Raw genomic sequence first — 23,544 nt, forward strand, 5'->3', positions numbered from 1 at the left:
TCAGTGGACCTTCCAGCTCATGATACATCTCAATGTGACCTTAGCCTCTTGCGGTAGTGAATGAAATATGAATTATTGACTCAACAATTATGTAAATAATTTGTTAGGAATTTACTCCCCCAAACTCCCATGTCTACCTCTTGGTATTTTGTTTGGCCTGAAGCATCCCTTTGGAATGATCCGAATTAAGACAGACACTGTACAAAATCTATTCACTACTTTAACCTGAAAAAGAGTCTACATTATTGTGTTTTTATTGTTGTTCCTATTGCACACAGTTATGACAAAGGACACCAGCCATATTTAACGCTCCCATGCACATTGCTTACAACTGTGGTTCATGCCTGGTTGTGTAAATAAGAAATGTTGTGAGCACACACTGTACCAATGCACCCATTTTGTAATACTGCGCCAGAAATAAATTGCTAGGTGTTTTATTATTAAATTGGCAATATTTGCAAACTGTGGCTGTTAATTCCAAATCGACTACTATTAGCATTGCACAGCATATTGCCCGCAAGGCCAACAACAGCTAGATCGCTGGCAGTCGGAACTTTTTTCCAACAAGGACCTTCACTCCCATGAAGAATGAATCTATGCTCAAGGCTGTCAGTCGCAAGACTACCAACTGTGATTAACAAAAGCCTATAAGGTAAAGGTAAAGGTCCAGTTGCAGACGACTCTGGGGTTGCAGCGCTCATCTCGCTTTACTGACCGAGGGAGCTGGCGTTTGTCCGCAGACAGCTTCCAGGTCATGTGGCCAGCATGACTAAGCTGCTTCTGGAGAACCAGAGCAGCGCACAGAAACGCCGTTTACCTTCCCACCAGAGCAGTACCTATTTATCTACTTGCACTTGACGTGCTTTCGAACTGCTAGGCTGGCAGGAGCAGGGACCAAACAATGGGAGCTCACCCCGTTGCGGGGATTTGAACTGCCGACCTTCCGATCGGCAAGCCCTAGGCTCTGGGTTTAGAGCACAGCGCCATCCACATCCCTAACAAAAGCCTATAGCCCTGCTAAAAACAGGCTCCTGGCATATAACTCTGAAGTATCAGTCTTCTCGTCTTAAAGCATTTCTCCAGAAACATAGGAACACTGCAACATGGGAACAGCTCAGCTACCAGCTTTATCTCTTCTTAGAAAAAGCTACTGGCTTCCTTGCACTGGCTGCCAACTGGTTTCTGGACCAGGTTCAACTGGTGTGGCATACCCCCCCCCCCACTGTTTCCTCGTATGTCCCAAGTCGGGTATTAAGGTCATCGCGACGGGGGCCTGTTTTGCATCCCTTCTTTTTCCACAGTGACATCTGCATGGGAGCAGAGCAGCACTCCCTCTGTACCTCCTGCCTACCAGAGCAAATCCTATTGCATTTTTCTGACCAAAAACACCAATTTATGTAGGCATCACATGCTAATGCTGTGTAGAAGCCACATCATCTTAGTTGGATGCTGCTGCTGCTGCGGCGGCGGCAGACTGTTTAGTTTTATTGGATTGTTATGGCTTTATTTTATGATTGCATATTGAATCGAGCACTCCTTGGAGCAGAATTGCAAGTAAATTTTTATTAAGTTAATAGTGCTGCCAGGAGACCCACACCCCAGGCACTTGTGGACACCCACATAAGAAATCTGCAATGGGTGATGCACCCTTCCAGAAAGGCAGCCGCCATTGCCACCCTCACCCCCCCCAAAAAAAACCCTGTACCATTCAGTTTTTCAAAATTTTATCTTGCAGATTTCCCAATTGTTTGGAGAGTGGCAGAAAAAGTATAATATGGATCATAAGTGCCAACTCCCTTGGTTCCCAAGCACCCACAAAACTCCCCATGAAGGGACCAGGCACCCACAAATTTCAGTGTCTGGGCAATGCACGCTGCATGGCACCCATGGCCCTGGGCAACTATTGTCACGGGGCCAAGCTGACACTCCTGGTAGCGATCATACCGTAAGGGAAGCAATGAAAGCAATGGATTCACACAGGAGGAGGGGAAAGTGGAGCGTTGCACCTAAGACACTGCTCAGCAGCAGCAGCAGTTGTTGTTTAGTTGTTTAGTCGTTTAGTCGTGTCCGACTCTTCGTGACCCCATGAACCAGAGCACGCCAGGCACTCCTGTCTTCCACTGCCTCCCGCAGTTTGGTCAAACTCATGCTGGTAGCTTCGAGAACACTACCCAACCATCTTGTCCTGTCGTCCCCTTCTCCTTGTGCCCTCATTCTTTCCCAACATCAGGGTCTTTTCGAGGGAATCTTCTCTTCTCATGAGGTGGCCAAAGTATTGGAGCCTCAGCTTCACGATCTGTTCTGTCAGCAGCAGTATCACTATTCCAATCCTATATACTTCTACCCAGTCAAGAGACAGAAGAAGGTATTTGGATCTCCCCTGGATGACAAGGCCCTTCAAACATCCATGTCTCTCTCTTGGGCATGACTTCTAGATCAGAGATCTTTTAAAGAAATGCAGTTCTGCTCCATTGGGTAAATTAGTAAAGCTAATGACAAGTGTGGGTTCATAGAACAAGGCTGTTGAAGACGTGACTTTAAAGAATTTCCTACACGATTTCAAACCCAACTTCCCTGGCATCCACAGGCAATTAACATTTTATCCATTGTAATTTTAGATATGTATAGTTAATGCTGCCCTATTCTATTGTAAGTATTGTTATAAAGCTTTTAACTTGCGTCTCTCCCATTTAAAGCCTCTCCCTTCTAAAAATGCAATTTCCACACTGTTTGTTGTCAGGTAAGTGTTTGCAAAATAACTTCACCAAAAAAAGTATCACGAAAAGGTATATAATTTACATTTTCCAATTTCTAAACAACCTTTGCACCATAGAATGGAATGTTTTGTCTAAGCTGCTGTTGCAGTCATTAGCAGTACAGTGACGTGACATGACGACTCCTAAGTAAGCCCTGTTGTGTTCAGACTTACTCTCAAGCAAATGTGCATAGGATCTAAGTTTTTAAAACAAGGAGCAAAAGAGCAATATTCCTGTACTTTGAGCCCTCTTTCCTTGTAGTAAAAGGTTGTAGCCTTTCATCTTAACAATCCCAGTAAGTAAAAGAGTATCCCGTTTAAAAATAGGAAATTGCACACCCCTTGTTGAAGAAAATGAGAAAGGCAAGGCATTCACTAGAGCTTATTCAGTATGCTATACTGAATGTTGGCATGACATCCATGTTTATGCTTTCCTTGCACTGTTTATAACAATAACTTAAACAAATCATTATCTCTATAGCCACTGCTCATTTGCTTTGAAGTAAAATGAAAGGGTTCCTCCCACCTCAACAATTAAGAAACTGAATATCTGTCTTGCACTGGGAGGTGAAGAATGGTTGGTGGGGTAAGAGAGATTTCCATGACTGCCATGTGGCTAGGCTGGCTTCCCTATTTCCCCTTCCTCAAATTAAGATGTGGGACAAATAAAAGGCTAACAATTTGCTTAATCTCCACCCCCAAAAAAGGAATTGTGGAAAAGGCTGAGGAAGAGGGGGTGGAGTGCAGATTGCAGAAAATCTGGTATTCAACCATTACCTTTGAAGTTAAGAATTCTAGTTCTCAGTTAAAACTGGGATTTCCATCACTTTCAAATGTGCTTATGAAACAAAGATTGGCAGATTGATTATATATATTCAGTGGTTAGTATGTACAACAACCAGCAATTGTGCACATTTACCAGGCCTCTCCCATGAAGAGAGAATTATGCACATTAACCAGCCAATATACATAACCCTCAACAAATATTGGGGCATGAACCTATATCAAGTGAATTTTGTATATTGTCTGGGCAGCATGTGCTTTCTCCAGTCAGTACACACAGTCTCTAAGAAACGTGCCCCCTTTTCTATTTTTTCTGTTTCTATTGTTGTTGTGTGCAATCTGTGCTCCCTGGGCTGCTATTGGCCCACCAGCCAAGCAGCAGGAAGAAGTGCATCAAAATAATTTATTTTTAAACAGTTTCTCCAAAGGAGCCCTTTTTTCTTCAGTCCAGCCCCCTTTCCACCAAGAGCCAACCAGTTCAACAACACAAGGAAGACTGCAAGGAGTGGGGTTTTTTATTTTATTTTTTTTAAAAAAACCTCCCCTCTCCCTCTTACAACGCTGATGGAAATCCCTCCCATTATCTATTAAGCATAGGAAGAATTATCTGGGGCAATTAGAATAAAAAATATTCTAGGGAGCCAGTGTGGTGTAGTGGTTAAGAACGGTAGACTCGTAATCTGGTGAACCAGGTTCGCTTCCCCGCTCCTCCACATGCAGCTGCTGGGTGACCTTGGGCTAGTCACACTTCCCTGAAGTCTCTCAGCCTCACTCACCTCACAGAGTGTTTGTTGTGGGGGAGGAAGGGAAAGGAGAATGTTAGCCGCTTTGAGACTCCTTCGGGTAGTGATAAAGCGGGATATCAAATCCAAATCCAAAGATCCACTATTTGTCTATTGATTCAAAACCCTAAAATGTATTTTATATAATCGATTTTTAAATTTCTATTCTTTGTATATCGTATTGTTGTTTTATTGCTATGGCCGATGCAAATAAAGATTCATTCAATCACAGGAAGAAGCTTAATAGCAGCACAGGCCCAATTATCATGAGAACACTGCAGAGGAGGTACATTTTATCTAGCTGAGGAGGGGTTGCTCAGCAGGGAAAAGAGGACTGGGAGAGAAAGTGTGAGAAGTACCTCTGATCTTAATTTTTGGCCCCACTCACTGCTTGCAAATTACCTCCCTCCCTGCCTTTTCACCCTGCATAAAATGTTCTCACTAACATTTAGGGGGAAACTCTATATTACTGTGTATGTTATAGTTTTCATAAATGGATGTAACGTTTTGCCCACACTTGTTCTCTAGCTGGATGTGGGATTGGGGGCCTTGCCAACAAGTATGAACTGCAGAGACGAGCAATCCCTAAATTCAAGCGCTGTGCTGATGTGCTTTCAGCAATGTTCCCCCTGCCCCCAGTATCTCCATGCTAAAATATAAACATCCCAATATGCCTAAGAATCCTTGCTCTGTATTCAATTAATCCTTGTTGCCTAATGGGAAAGGTGCCTTTGCTTCAAATAGACGTTATGTCACTCTTTCGCCGTTGGGTAAACAGAACATCTAACCTCTTTACAAGCAATACCCTCTAAGCAACCATAATATTGAAAATGACAAGATAAGTATTTTTTGCATATGCACCTGTGTGGGGCAGTTCGCTAAAAACATATGCTTTTATGGCTGAGGATTTAAATGATGAAGCAACAGAAAACTGCAAATCATGATTCTTTAATAATGAAATGATGGAAGAATCTTAAACAAAACATTTATTTTGTTTGCTTAAAAAGAATTGAAGGACTGACTTCTAACATGCTATGCCAACAAACAAAAAAACACCCCATCATCATGAAAGCCTGGATGATTTTCACAGCTGCTCAATCTGTCCAGTATGTTGATTTGCTATATGGTGTTATGAATTTGTGCATGCCAGACTCCCCCTAAATTCCTGGGTCCAGTAGGTGTTAGAATTTAATCAAGACATGGGGTGTTAAATTATATGCCAAGCTTCTAATCCTTGGACCCAGCTTTCCATGTTCAGGAGATCACCTGGGAGATGGGCCATTAAGAAAACAAAGGCTCTGTGCCGGATAACAAATGGGTGAGGCTCCTTCTCCAGCTCCGAGATAGTTAGAAATAAAGCCAGAGTTAAGAGCTGAGAGTTGACGCTGATGTGAGGGGAAGGGGGGAGTTACAGGCTGAAAAGCCAGAGCCATGCCTGACTTCTCCTGGAATCCAAGGCTGTGGCTATGGGAGAAGCGAGACTCTCTTGGGGTTGTTGATGCTGTGAACCCCTCCATCGTTGGCTCAGGTTATATATATGTGTAAATAAACCATATAGTCTAAAGGTACCAAAATGTCCGATGTGCCTCATTTCCAAAAGGAAATATGTAAGCACCTGGAGCCTTGCACTGCTCAGAGAATGGGGTGGCTTGCAAAAATATATTTGTCATCTGGCTGCTCCCCATCAAGTGTAGCAAACTTGACTTTGCTGCTGTCTAATAAAATGCAATTCTAGAACTCTAAGGAATTCTAAAACGTTTGCATAAATAAATAAGTGTAAAGTATCAAATGTTCCAGTATGTATATACTATAAACAAACATTTGAAAAATCTAGAGGGAAACTGAGTTACTGATCCGCTGGGCATCAGTACACTACACAGAGCAGTCACGTTAAATGTGAAGATTAGCATTCTTGCAAAGTCACTTAGTCACTATGTAATACATTATTTATTTTTGTTTTTAATCTCTGGCCACAGCAATAGAAACAAGAGAGTCTGATTTACAAATATGAGGTTTTTTTCAAAGATATTGCTACTTCTGGAAAACTACTCCTGGCCCTTTGCACCAACTTGTGAACTTGATACAGTCTAGTGCAGAGGAAGATCCAGTTGGCATACACTGGGCCAGGAGATTCCTCTACTGCAGGGGTGGCCAAGCTTTGGCCATCCAGATACTGATGGAGTAAAGCTCCTATCACCCCTGACTATTGGTCATGCTGAAACACAAATTCACAAATTCCTTAGACACCATATCACCATCTATGTAGGGGTCTCCTTTTGATCTGCAATTTCAAAACTACCCTGTAAACATCACTGGCTTAAAAAATAAAAAAAGAAGTACTGCAAGGACTTTCCTTTCAATTTGGAGCAAAGCTGGGTGGAACACATCAAAATGCGGTATTTCAAAAGAAATGACAGGATAGATACAGGATATGGGTTGTGGCTAGCATCATGTGTACTCTGCTTCTCAAACCAGCAGTGGGAGTGTACTGGGCACAGAGTAAACAGGAGTGTGTACACAGTCAGTTACACTAGACCCAAAGAGCTATGAACTAGCATGGTGTGTTAAAAGTATGTTGCTTAATTCAGACTTGTACAGTGGTACCTCGGGTTACATGCACTTCAGGTTACACACTCCGCTAACCCAGAAATAGTGCTTCAGGTTAAGAACTTTGCTTCAGGATAAGAACAGAAATTGTGCTCCGGTGGAACAGTGGCAGCAGGAGGCCCCATTAGCTAAAGTGATGCTTCAGGTTAAGAACAGTTTCAGGTTAAGAACAGACCTCCGGAACGAATTAAGTTCTTAACCTGAGGTACCACTGTATTTCTTTGTAACATATGATTTATAGACTAAGTTACATCACCATTCTGATTTATGGGTGGGGGGCAAAATATAGCCACCCTGAAATTTTGTCAGTACCATGCGTATTTGGAATATTGGGGTGGGGTGGTCTTTACAAACAGGCCATGCTCTCTACCTTTTCAGAATAGGACAGATAAGCCTATCCTTGCCAAAAGCATACTGCCTATTTAAGGCCCAGTTCTCAATTTCATGTCATATTGTTCTGCTTCTTTGTAAAGTTTTATTTTTTAAGATAAGAACTGTAGTACAGTGGTACCTCGGGTTACATACACTTCAAGTTACAGGCCCTCCAGGTTACAGACTCCACTAACCCAGAAATAGTACCTCGGGTTAAGCTTTGCTTCAGGACGAGAACAGAAATCGTGCAGTGGCAGCTGGAGGCCCCATTAGCTAAAGTGGTGCTTCAGGTTAAGAACAGTTTCAGGTTAAGAACGAATTAAGTACTTAACCCGAGGTACCACTGTACACTACACTAGGAATAGTAGGGGGGAGAAGACAGAAGTGAAAGCAGCAATTAACTACATCTGGTTAAAGCTTAGTTCCAGTTAAAGAATTGAAATGCATCATTGAGGCTTGCAAGCTGGGTGCTAGTAAGAAGTTTCTGGTGTTGATTCATATTTCCTGGTACTTTATCCATGACATGACATGATTCAGAATTCGTCTGCTGTCTGTGTCTCTCTCTCTCGGGAATTATACTTCTCACTGTCCCCCAAAGGGTTTCCCCTGCACCAAGTCATCTACAACACAAACCTCCATGAGTCCCTTATGTTACATTAATGGACCACAAAGAAAATAGATTCAAATCTCTTTCAGGTGATTATCTGCCCAGCACAAAGGCTTTTAAAAAAAATAGTTTTCAGATAAATAAAAAGTTCAGAAAAGCAAAAGGTCCCCAAAAGTAAAATGCAAAATAAAACAATGTAACAAAAAGAGAGGTCATAAACATATTGTCCAGCTTTCATATCTATCAAGGGTGTCAACAAACACCTGATGAATTACAGTTTGCTCCGATGTTCTGAAAAAGTAAGAGTCACATATTCCAAACATCCAACAAAACAGGTGGCAAGGATTGTTTTAATTGTTCTGCAGTGGCATATGAAGCAATGTCCCACCATTTGAAGTAAAGCCCAGCTCTTATTTGCCATGGCTGACTGGACATCTCTGAGCATGGCTTTAACTCACATGCACTTTAAACACGGAACACAAAGGCAAATTAACATACTATCTACCCTAATTCTTACTCCTGGCTGCACAACCCCAGGCAAGGGGCTGGTAGCCAACTGCTGAGCAACAACCTGCAGAGCTCAGTGAAGGCCAGAAGATTATCTGAGGCGTACTTGCCTGGAGGCAGAGTCAGCATGCGAAGTCAGGTCCAGTCCTATGGTCAGGCGAACAGCAATCCAGGGGTTGGGGAATCTGAGGGTCAAGGGTCAAGACAAGCAGGAAGCAGCAAGGTAGGACTAGAAACTATAAGTGTGGTTACCAGCAACTGACTGCTGTTGGAAGCTCTGCTTAAGGCCAAAGCCAGCTGGTTCTCATCAGTGCCTTCTCCACTGTGTCCCTGAAGGCTGATCAGCTGCAGGTGGAGTCACTCTGCCTTCTCCCCCTTCAGGCTGCTGTTCAGCAGGCGAAGCTGACTCCTGCCCCATGACAAATTGCTGCATTAGCAGCACTGAAGTGACCTCCCTGAGGTGCATGGAGGTCCTGGGCTGCCCAGTTTACAGAAGAGGTAAGACCATGTAGATGGCCTTCTCAGTGGTGGCACCCAAGCTATGGAATGCCCTCCCACCAGATGTCAAAGAAATAAAGAACTATCTGACTTTTAGAAGACATCTGAAGGCAACCCTGTTTAGGGAAGTTTTTTATGTTTGGTGTTTTTAATATTCGATTGGGAGCCGCCCAGAGTGGCTGAGGAAACCCAGCCAGATGGGCAGGGTATAAATAATAAATTATTATTATTATTAGTAGTAGTAGTAGTAGTAGTAGTATTACTGCATAACCATCATGGTTAGTAGCCACTGTTAGCTTTATCCTCTAGGAAAGAATATCCTTCATTAAAGGATTTCCTTTATGAAAGATTCAATCTTTTGAATCTTTCTACAATTCTTCCCCCAGTGAAGTTTCCTTCCCCACAGAATCTGAAATGGAGGAGTTTGCATAACATATAGATGCCACCACCATCAGCAGAACTAGGTTAGGATACAATGAAACATCTTGCCTGCTTTTAATGTGTAAATTTGGGGAGGGGTGGGGGGCTTAAAATTCCATATAGCAAAATGCAGTCTCTAGTGTTTAGGTTCTTTTGAAGAAACTTATCCAATATCATTTAATGAAATTAATTAACCAGACTGCTTTTAAAATATGTCTTAGCAAAGTGTTCATTCTGGTTCCCATACTTCTGTTGCCAACTGGGAGTGTTTTGAAAATTGATGTAAACATATCGTTGGACTAGAACTGAAAACATGAAAAACGTTCGGCAGGGTATTTCAACAGCACAATCATTAAAGAAACCATTTCCTGCATAGTTATCGTAGTTCTACTGCTTAGCTTAATGATCAACATCATTTATCAAAACATATATAAATATATAAATCCACAATGAACTCAACATACCAAAATTCTCTCACGATCTCAGAATTTTCATTATTCCCCCATCTCAAATGGCATAATATTTCAGTTCCAAAAATACTCTTCAAATGCCATCATCTTTTTAAAAAAGAACTATCAACATTCTAATCAAGCCTGCTTTAATACTTTATTCTTCTGTACTCATCTTTCTACTGCATTCCAGCTGTCAGTCAGTATTCCTTAGAGAAGAGAGGAAAGATAATTCTCATCCATTCTGCATTATTCTCTAAGATAAGAATCACAATTGTTCAACGTACTTTCATCCAAGTTAAGCACATTCCCTATAGCTGGAAACAATTTTTATGGGCTTTCCCTCATTCTCTGTGTTAATGGACTACCAGAAGGATGAAGTGCATTTATAGCAAAACCATGTACTTACACACACACACACAACCTAAACAACTCTGAAGTGCGTGCAGACGGTACAGTCATTTGTGGTCCTGCACCATTTCACATTAACCAAGAAGGACAAGAATGAGATGAGTACACTGAGCACATCCATGCTGCGTAGCCTAGAATTGCAGGAACACTGCAGTCCCCAACACTGCAGTTTAGGACTCAGCTACACAGCTGCAAATAAAACGTTTTAAGTGCAATATACAATGTGATGCTAGATGGCGATGGTGAGCCTCATGGAAAATTCCATGTATTTTTAAAAACACTTTTAAAAAAAGTATTTTCAGACCGGTTTTTATATGTGTGTAGATTCCACCTAAGTCTTTACATCACCGATGGTTGCAAACATTCATTGTACTCATAGACCATCACACCCAACTATCAAAGCACAATTCGTCTTTTGAAATCGCCTCACCAAAATGCTCTGCACACAACACAGGGTTCACCAAAGCTTTTTCCTAACTCATGGGCCCCAGATATATCTGCTAAACTTACGCGTGGCATCTCTTATTTGCTTCTGCACAACACAAGTTATGTGTGTTTCTGGTTTTGTTTCGTTTCACTTATCTGCAATATTTAAACTAGCTGTAAGGGTTTAGCCACACTTCCTCTTGTCTTACTGCTTCTCCCCTCCGGGAAAACTGCTCTTCGGTGCTCAATTGAAGCAAATGGCAACTCTGGTTTTCTCCTGCTAAAGTACAGGTTTTCCCTAGAAAAGGAGCAGGCAAGGGGAAAACTGTTCAGACTCGTTCTTAGAAAGCATGGGCCAAGCCGACAGTGTGTACAAACCCTAAGTAACTGCCACTTTTGGGGGTCAGCAAGTAGTAAGCTATATTGTTTATTTCCGATGATAAATAGTTGAAGAGGAAAACCAGCATGTTCTGTAAGGGATTTAAGCACCTCCCTTTCCTAAATCAGAAAAGGGGCAGCTTTTTTATTTGATTACCATACAGTTAATGTTTATGTCTGCTCCTAGCGATGCCTTTTATCAGCATATACACCAAGAAGCAACTCTCAAAGGATCAGAGGAATTATGTGCATTTGGGAGGGGTATTTAGGGAACGAGTCGCTAACCTGCGTCCATCCATACACAGGAAAAGACAGACCCTGTTTTCCTAGACGGTATGTCACACTTTAACCACACAAACTCACAGCCGCTGAAGTTTTTAGTGCTTTTAATATCCAACATAAATTAAGGGACTGGAAAGTATAAAATGCTCTGGAATATGCTGGCACGTGGCTTACCTAGGAAGATAGGACGTCTGAAAAGAGGTCATAATTTTGGTAGTAGAGAATGTGCTTTACATGCTGGAGGTATCAGATTCAATTCCTGGCATGAAAAGGATTTTGGGCAGTATACCTGCTTGAAACCTAGGGTGAGGGACTGGGCAAGATGGAACAGTGATCTGATATTGCAGCGGTACCTTGGTTCTCAAACTTAATCTGTTCTGGAAGTCTGTTCCAAAACCAAAGCGTTCAAAAACCAAGATGCGCTTTCCCATAGAAAGTAATGCAAAACGGATTAATCCGTTCCAGACTTTTAAAAACAACTCCTAAAACAGCAATTTAACATGAATTTTACTATCTAATGAAACCATTGATCCATAAAATGAAAGCAATAATCAATGTACTGTACTATAAAATAAATAAGACAGTATTGTAGATGATAAAAATTAAAATTATTATTTTTTCTTACCTGCACTGATGATAGTCATTATTTGGATGGGGGGCTTTTATCCATTTCCGCAGTCACACAATAAATCAGTCAGTAGCTGAACTGGGTTCCACACAGTCACAAAAACAAATTAACCAAAAAAGCCTCAAAAACAAAAACACAAAATAAATAGCAAGAACAAAAGCACCAAACTTAATCCATTCCGGAAGTCCATTTGCCTTCCAAAATGTTCAAAAACCAAGGTGCAGCTTTCAATTGGCTGCAGGAGCTTCCTGCACTCAAATGGAAGTTGCGTTGGACGATCGGCTTCCGAAAAACGTTCGCAAACCGGAACACTTACTTGCGGGTTTTTGGTGTTTGGGAACCAAGGCATTTGATTACCAAGGCGTTTGAAAACCAAGGTACTACTGTATTGCACACAAACATTCACACAAACATACACAGAGAAAGAGTCTCTGAGTGACTAGAAGTTTCGCAGGTCCCATAAAATCTCTTAAGTTTTGCTTCCTTTCAGTGAAAATTACTGAAGACTGCTGCAGTTTCTGTGATATAAGGTTTTTAATTGCGCGCGCACACACACACACACACAGGGTAAGATAGAAGGGTCTCAGAGTTATCACTCCAACAGATCCTGTTCCTCATCAGGTCTTTCTTTCAGACTCAGTTTCAAGACTGCATTGCTGTTGTTCTCTCACACATCACCTCCAGCCAGGGAAGTGGGGGCAGGAAAGAGAAATGCCCCCTTACAGAAGCATCTTCAGCTATTTTGTTTCTCTGGCAGCACACTGCATAACTAAATAGATGGCTAAGTATCGGTAAAGGCCCGTTCCAAAACAAAAGAGAACATGTCTGACTGATATTAACCATTTTCTGCAATCCTCTGCTGGCAAACACTAATATTACCATTAGAAAATCCAACGGCTACCAGGCAGCGGCGAGGGGGCAGGACGCGGAGCGTGCCCTCCCACGCACCACAGTTCAGGGTAGGAGAGGGGCGGGGAAGCTGTTGCTCACTCTCCTCCTGCTCTCCGCAGCTGGGTCAGACATGCACTTCACCACAGCTGAGGATGGCTGCTCTTTGCCGCAAGGTCAGAAGAGCTGCTGCTGTCGGTCGCGAGGTGTGCCGCCCTCTCACCTGCCATTTTGTCACCCTCCTCAGTCATAACACCCGGGGCGGGCCACACACCCCCTTCCTAAGCCTCTGATACCAGGGACCCCAAGACGGCATCTAGCACAACCCCAAACCTGCAGCAGTACAAATCAGCTTCATTTGTTCAAAGAAGCAGAGGTTAATGGTATAGGTGGCACTCATCAACCTTCCAATATAAAGCAAGAGTTTAACAAGAGCAATACTATGCAAATTTATTCAGAAGGAAGTCCCACTAAGTTCAATGGATCTTAGTGCTATAAAATTTTAGCCTAAGAGTTGTAGCCAATCTTAGTCTTAGTTAGAAAATAGACGATTGAAATTAAGGTAAGAAAAGGTAAAGGACCCCTGGACGGTTAAGTCCAGGCAAAGGCGACTATGGCGTTGTGGCGCTCATCTCGCGTTCAGGCCAAGGGAGCCGGCGTTTGTCCACAGACAGATTTCTGAATCATGTGGCCAGCAGGACTAAACCGCTTCTGGCACAATGGAACACCGTGACGGAAACCAGAGTGCATGGAAACACCATTTACCTTCCTGCCGCAGTGGTACCTATTTATCTACTTATGTACATTGACGTGCTTTCGAACTGCTAGGTTGGTAGGAGCTGGGACAGAGCAACGGGAGCTCACCCCGTCATGGGTATTCGAACCGCCAACCTTCTGAACAGCAAGCCCAAGTGAAATTAAGAGACATAGCTAACTTCAGTTCATTAATTTTAATGGGTTTACTCTGAGTACAACTGAATTGCATACCACTCTAAGTGTTTCATTACTGCACAGGTGCTTATTCCAATGAACAAGCCTTTGGGTTTGTTTTCAGTATTGGATGTGTATACATGCTCATGACCTAAATGTTTGAAGGAAACAGACCTCTGGTATCAGAGTCAGCTATCTTAAGCCAGCCAAAGACATATGGAAACAGTACCATGGTCAGTACCATACGTTCACGGAACCTGAACACAGCGTTGCAATAGGCATAGACAGCAATCTCTTCCAGATGACCTATTTATTGAGCATGCATTCAGATTTGTCTGCAAGGAGATGCAATGTCAATCAACTGTTACACCATACTTTCCAGAGCATTTTCTCATCACTTTTCTTGCAAAAAGTTCATTTTGGAAGCATGTTTGTGGCACAAGAGCACCAGGTTCACTTTAATTGTGTAAGTTGATTCTGCTGGTATGTGACTGAATCCCATCCACAAAAGTAGTGAAAGCCCGGGGACAGTCAGTGGCTACTTGAGGTGACTAATGAGCAAGGGATGTGCAGCAACGAAACTGTGCAAATTACATATTCAAAGTCCTTATTAGCACAATCCTGAATTAACAATGGCCAATTTAATGGTTGGACTTCACCCCCAAAGGAGCGCTCCTCCGTTGTCTCCTAAAACAGATGGGTGCCAACCAAATTAACAATATAACTTCACTGGATTGTAGAAACAAGCCCTTTATTTATGTTGCACCCAATAGGTGTGATTTCATATGCCACAACCACTACTCCACCTAGCCCAGAACTTATTCTAGTCATCGGCAGCTCTCCAAAGCCTTAAGCTGAGATGTTTCTGGACTTATTTTAATCTTAGACACCAGGGACTGAACCCGGGATCTTCTACATGCAAGTAAATTCCCAATGTATGGAATCAGGAAACTTTTGAGGTATTCAATATATTTGTTTATGTCCCATACAGCTGAAAGCTCCTCTGATATGAGAGGAGGCTTTAATCCAGGCATAGGCAAACTCGGCCCTCCAGATGTTTTGAGACTATAATTCCCATCATCTCTGACCACTGGTCCTGTTAGTTAGGGATGATGGGAGTTGTAGTCCCAAAACATCTGGAGGACCTAGTTTGCCTATGCCTGCTTTAATCAATTAGTATTGATTGTGCAAATGGAGAGGTGAAAGGCTCCTGCTGCTTTTGAGTGGTCCATTCATAACTACCAAATTGGCTGTTTGGCCTGCACATCCAAATGTGCTTTTTAGACACTTCCATCACCCCAAGAGATGGGTCCACACACAAAGACACACACATGTACATACGTAGGTACATACATACATGCAGAGAAGCTGGCAATAATTCAGTAAATGGGTGTAGCCAGGGGAGGCAGTTGCCCCCCCCCCCACATCAAGTAAATAAAGAAAGAAAACCTTAACTAAAAGTAGAAATCGTAGAAAGATTTTGACAGGTATTTCTGAGCACCTGGGGCCAAAAGAAAAGTAATTTAAAGCAACTCTTGTTGAGACACTTCATTCCGAATCTGCCAGACAGAGGATGATGACAGATGGGTGCCCTGTTCTCCGCCCCCCTCCCCACTCCACATAAATCCTGGCTGCACCCATGCTCCAGTAGGATCGCTGCTCGGGCTTCGTATGCACCTGCCAACTTCATAAAACGGCATCATGCAAATCATGTCATCTGAACGCAACTCACTAAGATTTGGGAGCTCATTTAGGACGTAAAATTGCCGAGGGGCGGTTGCAAGTGGGTGGCACTTTTTTGGCGCGACCATAAACCGAAATATGCAACTTTCCAAGAAAACGAGAGAGAGGGGGGGGGGTGAGAAGCAAGGCGGGGGTAGATAGAGTAAGCGAGAACCATCAATGCACTCCCACCCCACGCGCACGCTTCTTGTTTGCGCGACAAGTTTCTAGCGCGTGCGCGCCACACGCGCACACGCCGCCAGGTGTTAACGAAGGCTCCGCAAAGGCTCCACCCCTTTTCCCCTCCTCCTCACACTCACACTCACCCAGGTTGACGAAGCTCATGACCATGTCCGCGTCGCTGAGGAAGGCGCTATCCTGCGAGGTGGCCAAGGCTGGGGAGCCGCCGCCGCCGCCGCCGGAGGAACCCGGGTGGTGACTGAGGAGCGTCTTCCGCTGCAGCGGGTGCCCCGTGGGGGGTTCCCGGCCGCTGGTGCGCTGCTGCTGCTGTTCCTGCGCCCCCTCTTCGTCGTCCTCCTCCTCGCTGGACAGGGTATTGTACAGATCCAGCATGAAGAGCGGCGCCGAGTTCAGCCTGCCCGGAGGGGGCACTAACTGCTGCTGCCTCCGCTGGTGGTGCGTCGGCGGCAGGGGCGCCGCTCCTTGCTCCTCTTGCCGCGCCAAGCCGTGCGCCGGCCGGGGCCGGTGCGGCAAGCCCAGCACTGAGAGGATTTCCTTCTGCATCTCCCGCTTTTCGTGAGACTTGAGGCGCCGGTAGAGGAAGCCCGCCGCCGCCGGGGACGACGACGACGAGGAGGTGGAGACTGGCGCCTGGGGCTGCTCTTGGCTTCTGCTGGCGCCCTCGCCGCCGCCCGCCAGCAGCGCCCCCGCGACGGGCGGCAGAGGCAGCGCAGGCGGCGGCGAGCAGCAGCCGCTACTGCACACCAGCGCCCACCACCAAAGCCAGCGCAGCCTCGGAGGCATCGCTCCTCCGCCCGCGCCTAACCTGCTCGCTTTTTCGCCCTCGCAAGCGCTTCTCGAGCGCGCCCGGAGTCTCCTCGCTTTATCTACCCCCCTCGGGGGCTTAATTCATTGAAAGGGGACGGGGAGGGTTGGGAGACTCCTTTAGAGTCGTTAACCTCATTCCTCTCCCTGGTCAGGGGCGAATATAAAGGCTCGCGGAAGTTCCGCGCCCGCCCAGCGGGTCTCAGTTTCGCCCGGCGTCTGTTGTTTTTTTTTCTCCTCAGCCGGCCGTTTGCTTGCGCGTCGAAGAGCAAAGTGAGAATGGAAAGCAGCGCAGGCGGGAGAAAGAGCGAAGCCGCCTCGCCCCCGTTTCCCAGAGAAATTCCCTCGCAATTCGGGCAAGGGAAAGAAGATGCGCTTCTTGACAGAGCTGGGCGAGGGGTGGGAAGGACCCAGGAAGAGGGACCCCGACCTAAAATGCCGAAAGTAAAAAAAATATAAATAGGGAAAAGAAGCGTTCCTCCCACGTCCTTGCTTGCAAATTCCTTGCAAAAATAATAATTAAAAAAGCAAAGCAGCCCAATTCCCAGCCGCGTTCCCTGTCAAATTCGCCTTGCGCGAAAGCCCGAGGGCGCTTTTCAAGGCAATCCCAATTGCGCGCGCTCTCCTCTCGCCCGCTCGGGCAGCCTCGAGTCACTCATGTGAGCGGCGGCAAGTTGCTCGCAGGTACCACGACCCAGCCGAGGGAAGCGCCCGCCTCCTCCTCTCGTTGATGGGCAGCGGAGGCGACGATTAAAGAGGCTCCGGGTCCCTGTCTGTCATGGGCGAAGCCTCTCCTCCCCGGGAGGGGGCGTTCCCTCCCGCAAACTCCAGAGCTCGGCTTCTCTGCTCGTTTGCCAGAATAAGATATAGGCGGATAAGGATTAAAACAGAGAAAGGACATTGCCGGAATGGAAACATGCAAGTGCAAAGGACGAGGGAGGAATGCATTTGGTTTCGTTGCTGACCCCGAGCTAAAGAATTAGATTGGTTCTCAAGCGTTGGGCGCGGGCGGGGAGAGTCCCTTCCAGGATAAAATCCAGATGTTTTGGACCATGCGTTTCCTATCATACCTGACTATAGGCTGTTGTTTGAAACATCTGGAGGGCACCAGCTTGGAGAAAGCTGCAATAAAATAATGCCTTCGACGGAACGTAGGCGAGAGGGTTTTTATTTTATTTTTTTCCCTAGCGAGGTTTCTGCAGGGTATTAAAGTTTGTTAATGTTTCTTATGGTGAAAGAGAGAAAAAGGAAGCAGTGGAGGGGAAAGATCAGGGAGGCAAAAGGAGAGAGATAATTTGGAACAGAAGTTAAGTTCTGTGTAGGAATTGGTAGCTTATTCAGATACCATCCCATTCTTGAAGCACAGGCTAATTCTGTGCATGCTTTCATTTTGTGTACCTCCCTATTCAGTATAATGGCTTAGTTCTGAAGAAACACATGTGGTATTGGCCTAAAATCCGTTAGGCGAACTCCACTGAACAACTCTGTGCAGACGTCCGGATTTCAAAGAGCTATTTAAAGCAAAAAACCCTCTTCTACTGTAGGTGTGGCCATGGAAGCCTCATTCTTTAAACCTAGGAACATAGTACTAAAGGATACAATCAGGTGCACTAGCACGGGTTTCTGTAATGGCCTCAAAGAAGGAGGCACATCTCAGCTACATGCACACCTGTGCTTACAGTTTGTCTAATCTAAGATTCACAAGCAAGTAAAGGGCATTTGGGAGCCTGGAACATTACCTAGAGTAGGTATTTCCAACCTTTTCAGAACCCACTTTTAATCAAAACAAGCATTTGGGGACCAATTTATTAATATTTTGCTATATATCTGCATGGTCAAATACATATTTTACTATGTATTCGCACTCTTGAAGCGACCCACCTTGGATCAGGCCACGACCTGCTAGTGGGTCCCACCACCAGCTGAAGACCAGTACTCTAGCAAATATGCAAGGTGGACTTAGAATAGCAGCATGGTCCTCTTCATCTCCAGATCATCAGAAGGAAGCCTCCTTGTAACGGCACATACAATAATATAATTTATACCCTATCCATGTGTGCTTATGCCCGTGACTTTTCTGTTATGAAATGAGGGCATATGGAAACCCGCCTAGAAACTCTTTAGATCAGCAGCCATTCTAACCTTATTTGCTTGGCCTTGTGTTTCAGAATGAAGATGTCCACCACATTACAGGCTCAGTCGTCATATCCATTATCAGTTCTTTTCCTGTTATTCCACAGGATAGTAGCTCTTCTTCTTCTTCTTCTTAGCTCTTCTTCTTCTTCTTCTTCTTAGTTCTTCTTCTTCCTCTTCTTCTTCTTCTTCAGAAACTTCAGAAAGCAGGTGCCAAGTATAGATATTAAGTTTTAACACCACCCTGAGCTCCTTTGGTAGGAACAGTGGCGTAGCGTGGGGGGTGCAGGGGGGGCCGGCCGCACCGGGCGCAACATCTGGGGGTTAGGGTTAGGGGGCGCAAATCCACGGGTTAGGGGGCACAAATTACTTGCCTTGCCCCGGGTGCTGACAACCCACGCTACGCCACTGGGTAGGAAGAGCGGGACATAAACTTTTTTTAAAAAAAAACACCACTGATGTAAATTAACAAGGTTCTGTAACAAATTCTACCCTTTCTAAAGAAAGAAACCACCAAAAAAACCACCCTAATATAAAACACCTCCTATCTTAGAAGTCCAAAGGCACTTTTCACTAGAGAACTGCGTTAGAAATTGTTCCAAAGTCTTGCTTTCACGAAATCTGATCACACTAACTCAATGGAAGCCAGAGAGTTTCACAGGGGTGGGGAACCTGTTGCCCCCCCCCCACCCTGATACTACTGGACTACAACTCCGATTATCCTCTGCCATAGACTGTGCTGGCTGGGACTAATAGAACTGGAGTCAAGCAACATCTCGAAGGCCACAGATTCCCCCACCCTTAGTTTAGGATATGAACTTGTCTTCATCCACCATTCTTCCTATCCCCTGATATCGTATCAGCTGAGCTAAACACTTATCTGGATCAAGATAGATTCTATTTAAATAAAAAGCTTGATAATCACAACTTGAAAAATCCTTCTCTCATCCTTTTTAACAGCGAGTTTAACCTCCCACCCTATGCCATACTTTGTACAAAGGTTCTTACTTGAAGGTACTTTGGAGTGAATGACTTAGGGAATGCAGCTTTTCAGAATAAATTCTCTTAAGACCAGTGGGTCTTGTTTAGAATTGTCCATTGCAAACAGGGTAACTAACCAGCTGCAACAGATGAAGGCTGCTGGATTTTTAAAGCAGGGGTGGAAAAAAACCTGTGGCCCTCCAGATGGTGGACTCAGACTCCCATAAGTACTAGCAAGCATGGTCAGGAATTAAGGAGAGTTGCCACCCAAACAGAATCTGGGAGGGCCCTAAGTTCACCATCCCAAAATGTGCAGCGATGGGACGTTCAACATAGCTGCTTGACAGCATAGTGCTACAAGAGAGAAGCTGCACCTGCTGAAATTCCCTCCTCATCTATACAGCTGTCAAAAGGCAGAGCAGCCCTGTCCTCCGCACGTGACCGTCCTAACTTTCCAGATCAGTACACTGACTTACATTGGGGCGATGACTATGTTTTTTTAAAAGAATGGATCTGTATGGATCTTAAGGATTCAAGTCCATTTGAAAAGGGGGCACAAGAATGGGTACCCTTGCTGGCTGCCAAGCATGTACAGTGGTACCTCGGGTTAAGTACTTAATTCGTTCCAGGGGTCCATTCTTAACCTGAAACTGTTCTTAACCTGAAGCACCACTTTAGCTAATGGGGCCTCCCACTGCCGCCACACCGCCAAAGCACGATTTCTGTTCTCATCCTGAGGTAAAGTTCTTAACCTGAAGCACTGTTTCTGGGTTAGCGGAGTTTGTAACCTGAAGCGTATGTAACCTGAGGTACCACTGTAATGGAAAAGAAGTTCACAAATGATCAGATACAAGTTTATATACTCCCATGTGTTTCCTCCTCCTTTCCACGACTTATTTATGGAGGCCTTCAAACCGAAAACAACATATCTTATTTCACAAGGAGAGTGGTTAACAGGAAGTATAATAACCTGTGAGTAACTTTAACAGGAAGTCCATGAACTTAGAACAGGGTTGTTGTTTTTTTTATAAACTAAGCAGTTAATCTTTGTTCATTCCAAAAGATCCTTTAAGATAACAGGCAGAGTGGCTTTTTGTTTTGCCTGACAAACAATCCAAGCTATAAAAAAAAAAGAGAGAGTGGGTTGCGTATTAAATTTTACATGTTTTAATAAAAACAATGCTACTTAGAGCACTACATAATTAAGTGCTGCAAAAAAAACCCCCACCACACAGCCCAACGTATTATTCAGCGTTTTTACAACCATACAAAGGCAAAGCACTGTTATAGCTCCCGTGTTACAGATGGGAAAAGGCCAGCACTGAGCCTGGGAAACACAGGCTTGTCTAAGGCAAACCGAAACATTATGGCTCAGACAAGATTCTCTCTCTCCACCTATAAAAACAGAATTCTTTTTAATGTAAGGTAGGGGTGGGGAACCATGGGCATAGCCATGATTTATATGGGGGGGCAGGCTTTATGTTAGGGTGTGGAACCTCAGTTAAGTATTTTTACTGATTTTTATTGATTGGTGGGCAGCTACACCCATGTGAGGAACATACGGTCCTCCAGATGTTGCTGGACTACAATTCCCACCATGCACAGCAATGCACGCTAAGGCTGATGGGAGTTGGAGTCCAACCATGTCTGGAGAGCTGAGCAGCTACCCCATCCCCGTTTAAATGTAAAGTGTTTTCACCATTGCAGGACATTAGTAAAGGTAGAGGGAGGAATGTACAGAAACCTCTTCATCTTATTATCTCCCCTCCTATCATCTGCAAGGAACCCAGAGGGATTTTCAGGAGGTCTCCATTGATGCAAAGTTGACACAACAGTCCTTAAAAAAAATCATATTGTGACAGCATTCCCTAGAGATCAGCTATAGAAGAAACAGGGGCTGTAAAATATATAGGTTATAACATATTAGCATAACTAAAAATTAATTGCTGCAGGTGAGGTCCCACAACAAAACACCACAAAGGGTAAGATTCTCTCTCTTCTCCCTCTCTCTACCCATACTTTCTGGTTCTACAGCCTAAGTCACTCCTAAGGTTGACCTGGGAATGTTAACGTTGCTGTTGTCTTTTTACTCTGAAGCCAATGGGGGTCTCTGGGGAAGAACACAAAACTTCCTCTAAGCTTATGGTACTCGGGCTTACACGACAGCATCTGGGGCAAAAACTGTGGGACTGTGGTAGGAAAGATGTTCCACATAATATAGCTGATCATTTGAGGGGGGGTTCAAACGCAGTGCACCCCTCTTCTTAGCCAGCTCCTCATTCCTTAGGTCACTCAGTCCTCCTCCCTTAACGTTCCCCCCCCCACCTTCCTCCTGGCTGAAAGCTGCCACTGGATTTCATGCCTGCACACCTCTTTGACCAAGTTCCCCTCCCAAGCTGTCAAGGGGGATGGAAGTTTCACCATGAGCACAAGGGGATTTGGAAACAGAGTTCTGCGAATATATACTAGATAATCTGCACCCCAAAGGGCCAGTTCTTTATTTTATTTACAGGGATGCATATCATTCGTTTAACTGCAAGCATTTACAAGCAGTTTACGTAAAATACAGTGGCACCTCAGGTTACATACGCTTCAGGTTACATACGCTTCAGGTTACAGACTCCGCTAACCCAGTTCTTAACCTTGGGTTAAGAACTTTGCTTCAGGATGAGAAGAGAAATCTTGCTCCGGCGGCACGGCAGCAGTGGGAGGCCCCATTAGCTAAAGTGGTGCTTCAGGTTAAGAACAGTTTCAGGTTAAGAACGGACATCTGGAATGAATTAAGTACTTAACCCGAGGTACCACTGTAAAGCCATACAGAATAAAACCATCATGCAACCAAACAGAAACCTGAACGCTACCTTAAAATGGCTGGCGGAGTAAGATAATTTTTGCCATGCTCCTGAAGTTCAGCTTGAAGAGCGCCTGTCTAATTTCAGTTGGGAGGGAGTTCCACGGACTTCGGTCTGCAACACTGAATGCATGCCTTCTTCCACTACCAATTGCCTCAGGCTAAATGCTGTAATCCAGCCAAATGACTACTTAGCCAGTGAAAAATGGGCCCTGGATCCTGCTCTCTGTTGTCCAAGTTCTATGGCATCATGAGGGCAGGTTGCATGTCTCCAGGCGGTTTGCTGGGTTTTTCCAACCAATGTATTGCAGACCTCAGGGAAGTCACACACATAAGTTGGGGCACCTTCTCCCAGCTTTCTCCCTCGTCCCCATTTAGCTGGGCACCTTTCAAATTTGCATGGAGCATACTCATTTATTAAGAGGCAGAGCAATATTTACTTAGAGGCAAACCAATATATCTTCAGCCAGACCTTATTTACACTTGCACATTTGGAGAGGTATGACCCTGGGGAGTCACAGCTTAATATTGCAATGTTTCCATTTGGATTCAGGTCATGTTACTTTAATTAAAAAAAAAAAAACAACCTCTGGATGCTCTACAACTGTCAAGGAACTGATGAGAGGAAATGTGAATTTATACGTACATATATGTAAAACGAACATTTTTCCATTTGAAATTTTAAAGGTTTTTTTTTTTTAAGGGTACAGAAAATTATTCCTTGCTGAACAAAACGTAAAGGTGTTCCATGAGGTCTCAGGCTACAGAATTAAAACACCAATACTATTAAAAGAATGTTTCACCTCCTAATATTTGCTCTCTCTCACTCTCAAACTTTCCTTTCACTGTCCTGTCTTAGAATGTTATGAATGCAGAATACAGAATATCATATTTTCCTACTCATGGAGGACACCTGGTGGCGAACCAGAGTTAGCTTTCTAGAAATTATTCCATACAGGAAAAATGGCAAGTTTGCTTTTGGAATTAGCTCCTTTAAATTCTTGCCCTAAAGCCAAGGTACTGTCTGTGCTAGTACTCAGAAGGTGTGTCACCTCTTTGTCAGTGATGTACTGTAAATACACTCATGAAATCATCACCAGAGGAATTTAAGAAATTAAAGCATTTATCA

The 23,544-nt window shown here is 44.3% G+C and overlaps 1 protein-coding gene and 1 long non-coding RNA gene across 2 annotated transcripts in view; both read right to left on the reverse strand.

Annotated features, from left to right (window-relative positions):
* The window catches only part of BMP6 (bone morphogenetic protein 6), an 85,375-nt gene extending 68,768 nt beyond the window's left edge, over positions 1-16,607 (reverse strand). Inside the window, exon 1 of the mRNA XM_081918249.1 lies at positions 15,772-16,607. Coding sequence (XP_081774375.1) covers positions 15,772-16,429 — 658 coding nt within the window. The 5' untranslated portion in view covers positions 16,430-16,607. The remainder of the gene's footprint in view (positions 1-15,771) is intronic.
* Positions 16,608-20,715: 4,108 nt separating this feature from the next.
* LOC309374483 lies at positions 20,716-22,124 on the reverse strand. The gene is made up of 2 exons (XR_014170605.1): positions 21,309-22,124; positions 20,716-21,178 (listed from the first exon to the last, which is right to left on the reverse strand). It is a non-coding gene; the product is annotated as an uncharacterized lncRNA (long non-coding RNA).
* Positions 22,125-23,544: the final 1,420 nt, after the last annotated feature.

The sequence above is a fragment of the Podarcis melisellensis genome, assembly GCF_964234715.1.
Source record: "Podarcis melisellensis genome assembly, chromosome: 7".
In the NCBI taxonomy this organism is placed as follows: Eukaryota; Metazoa; Chordata; class Lepidosauria; order Squamata; family Lacertidae; genus Podarcis; species Podarcis melisellensis.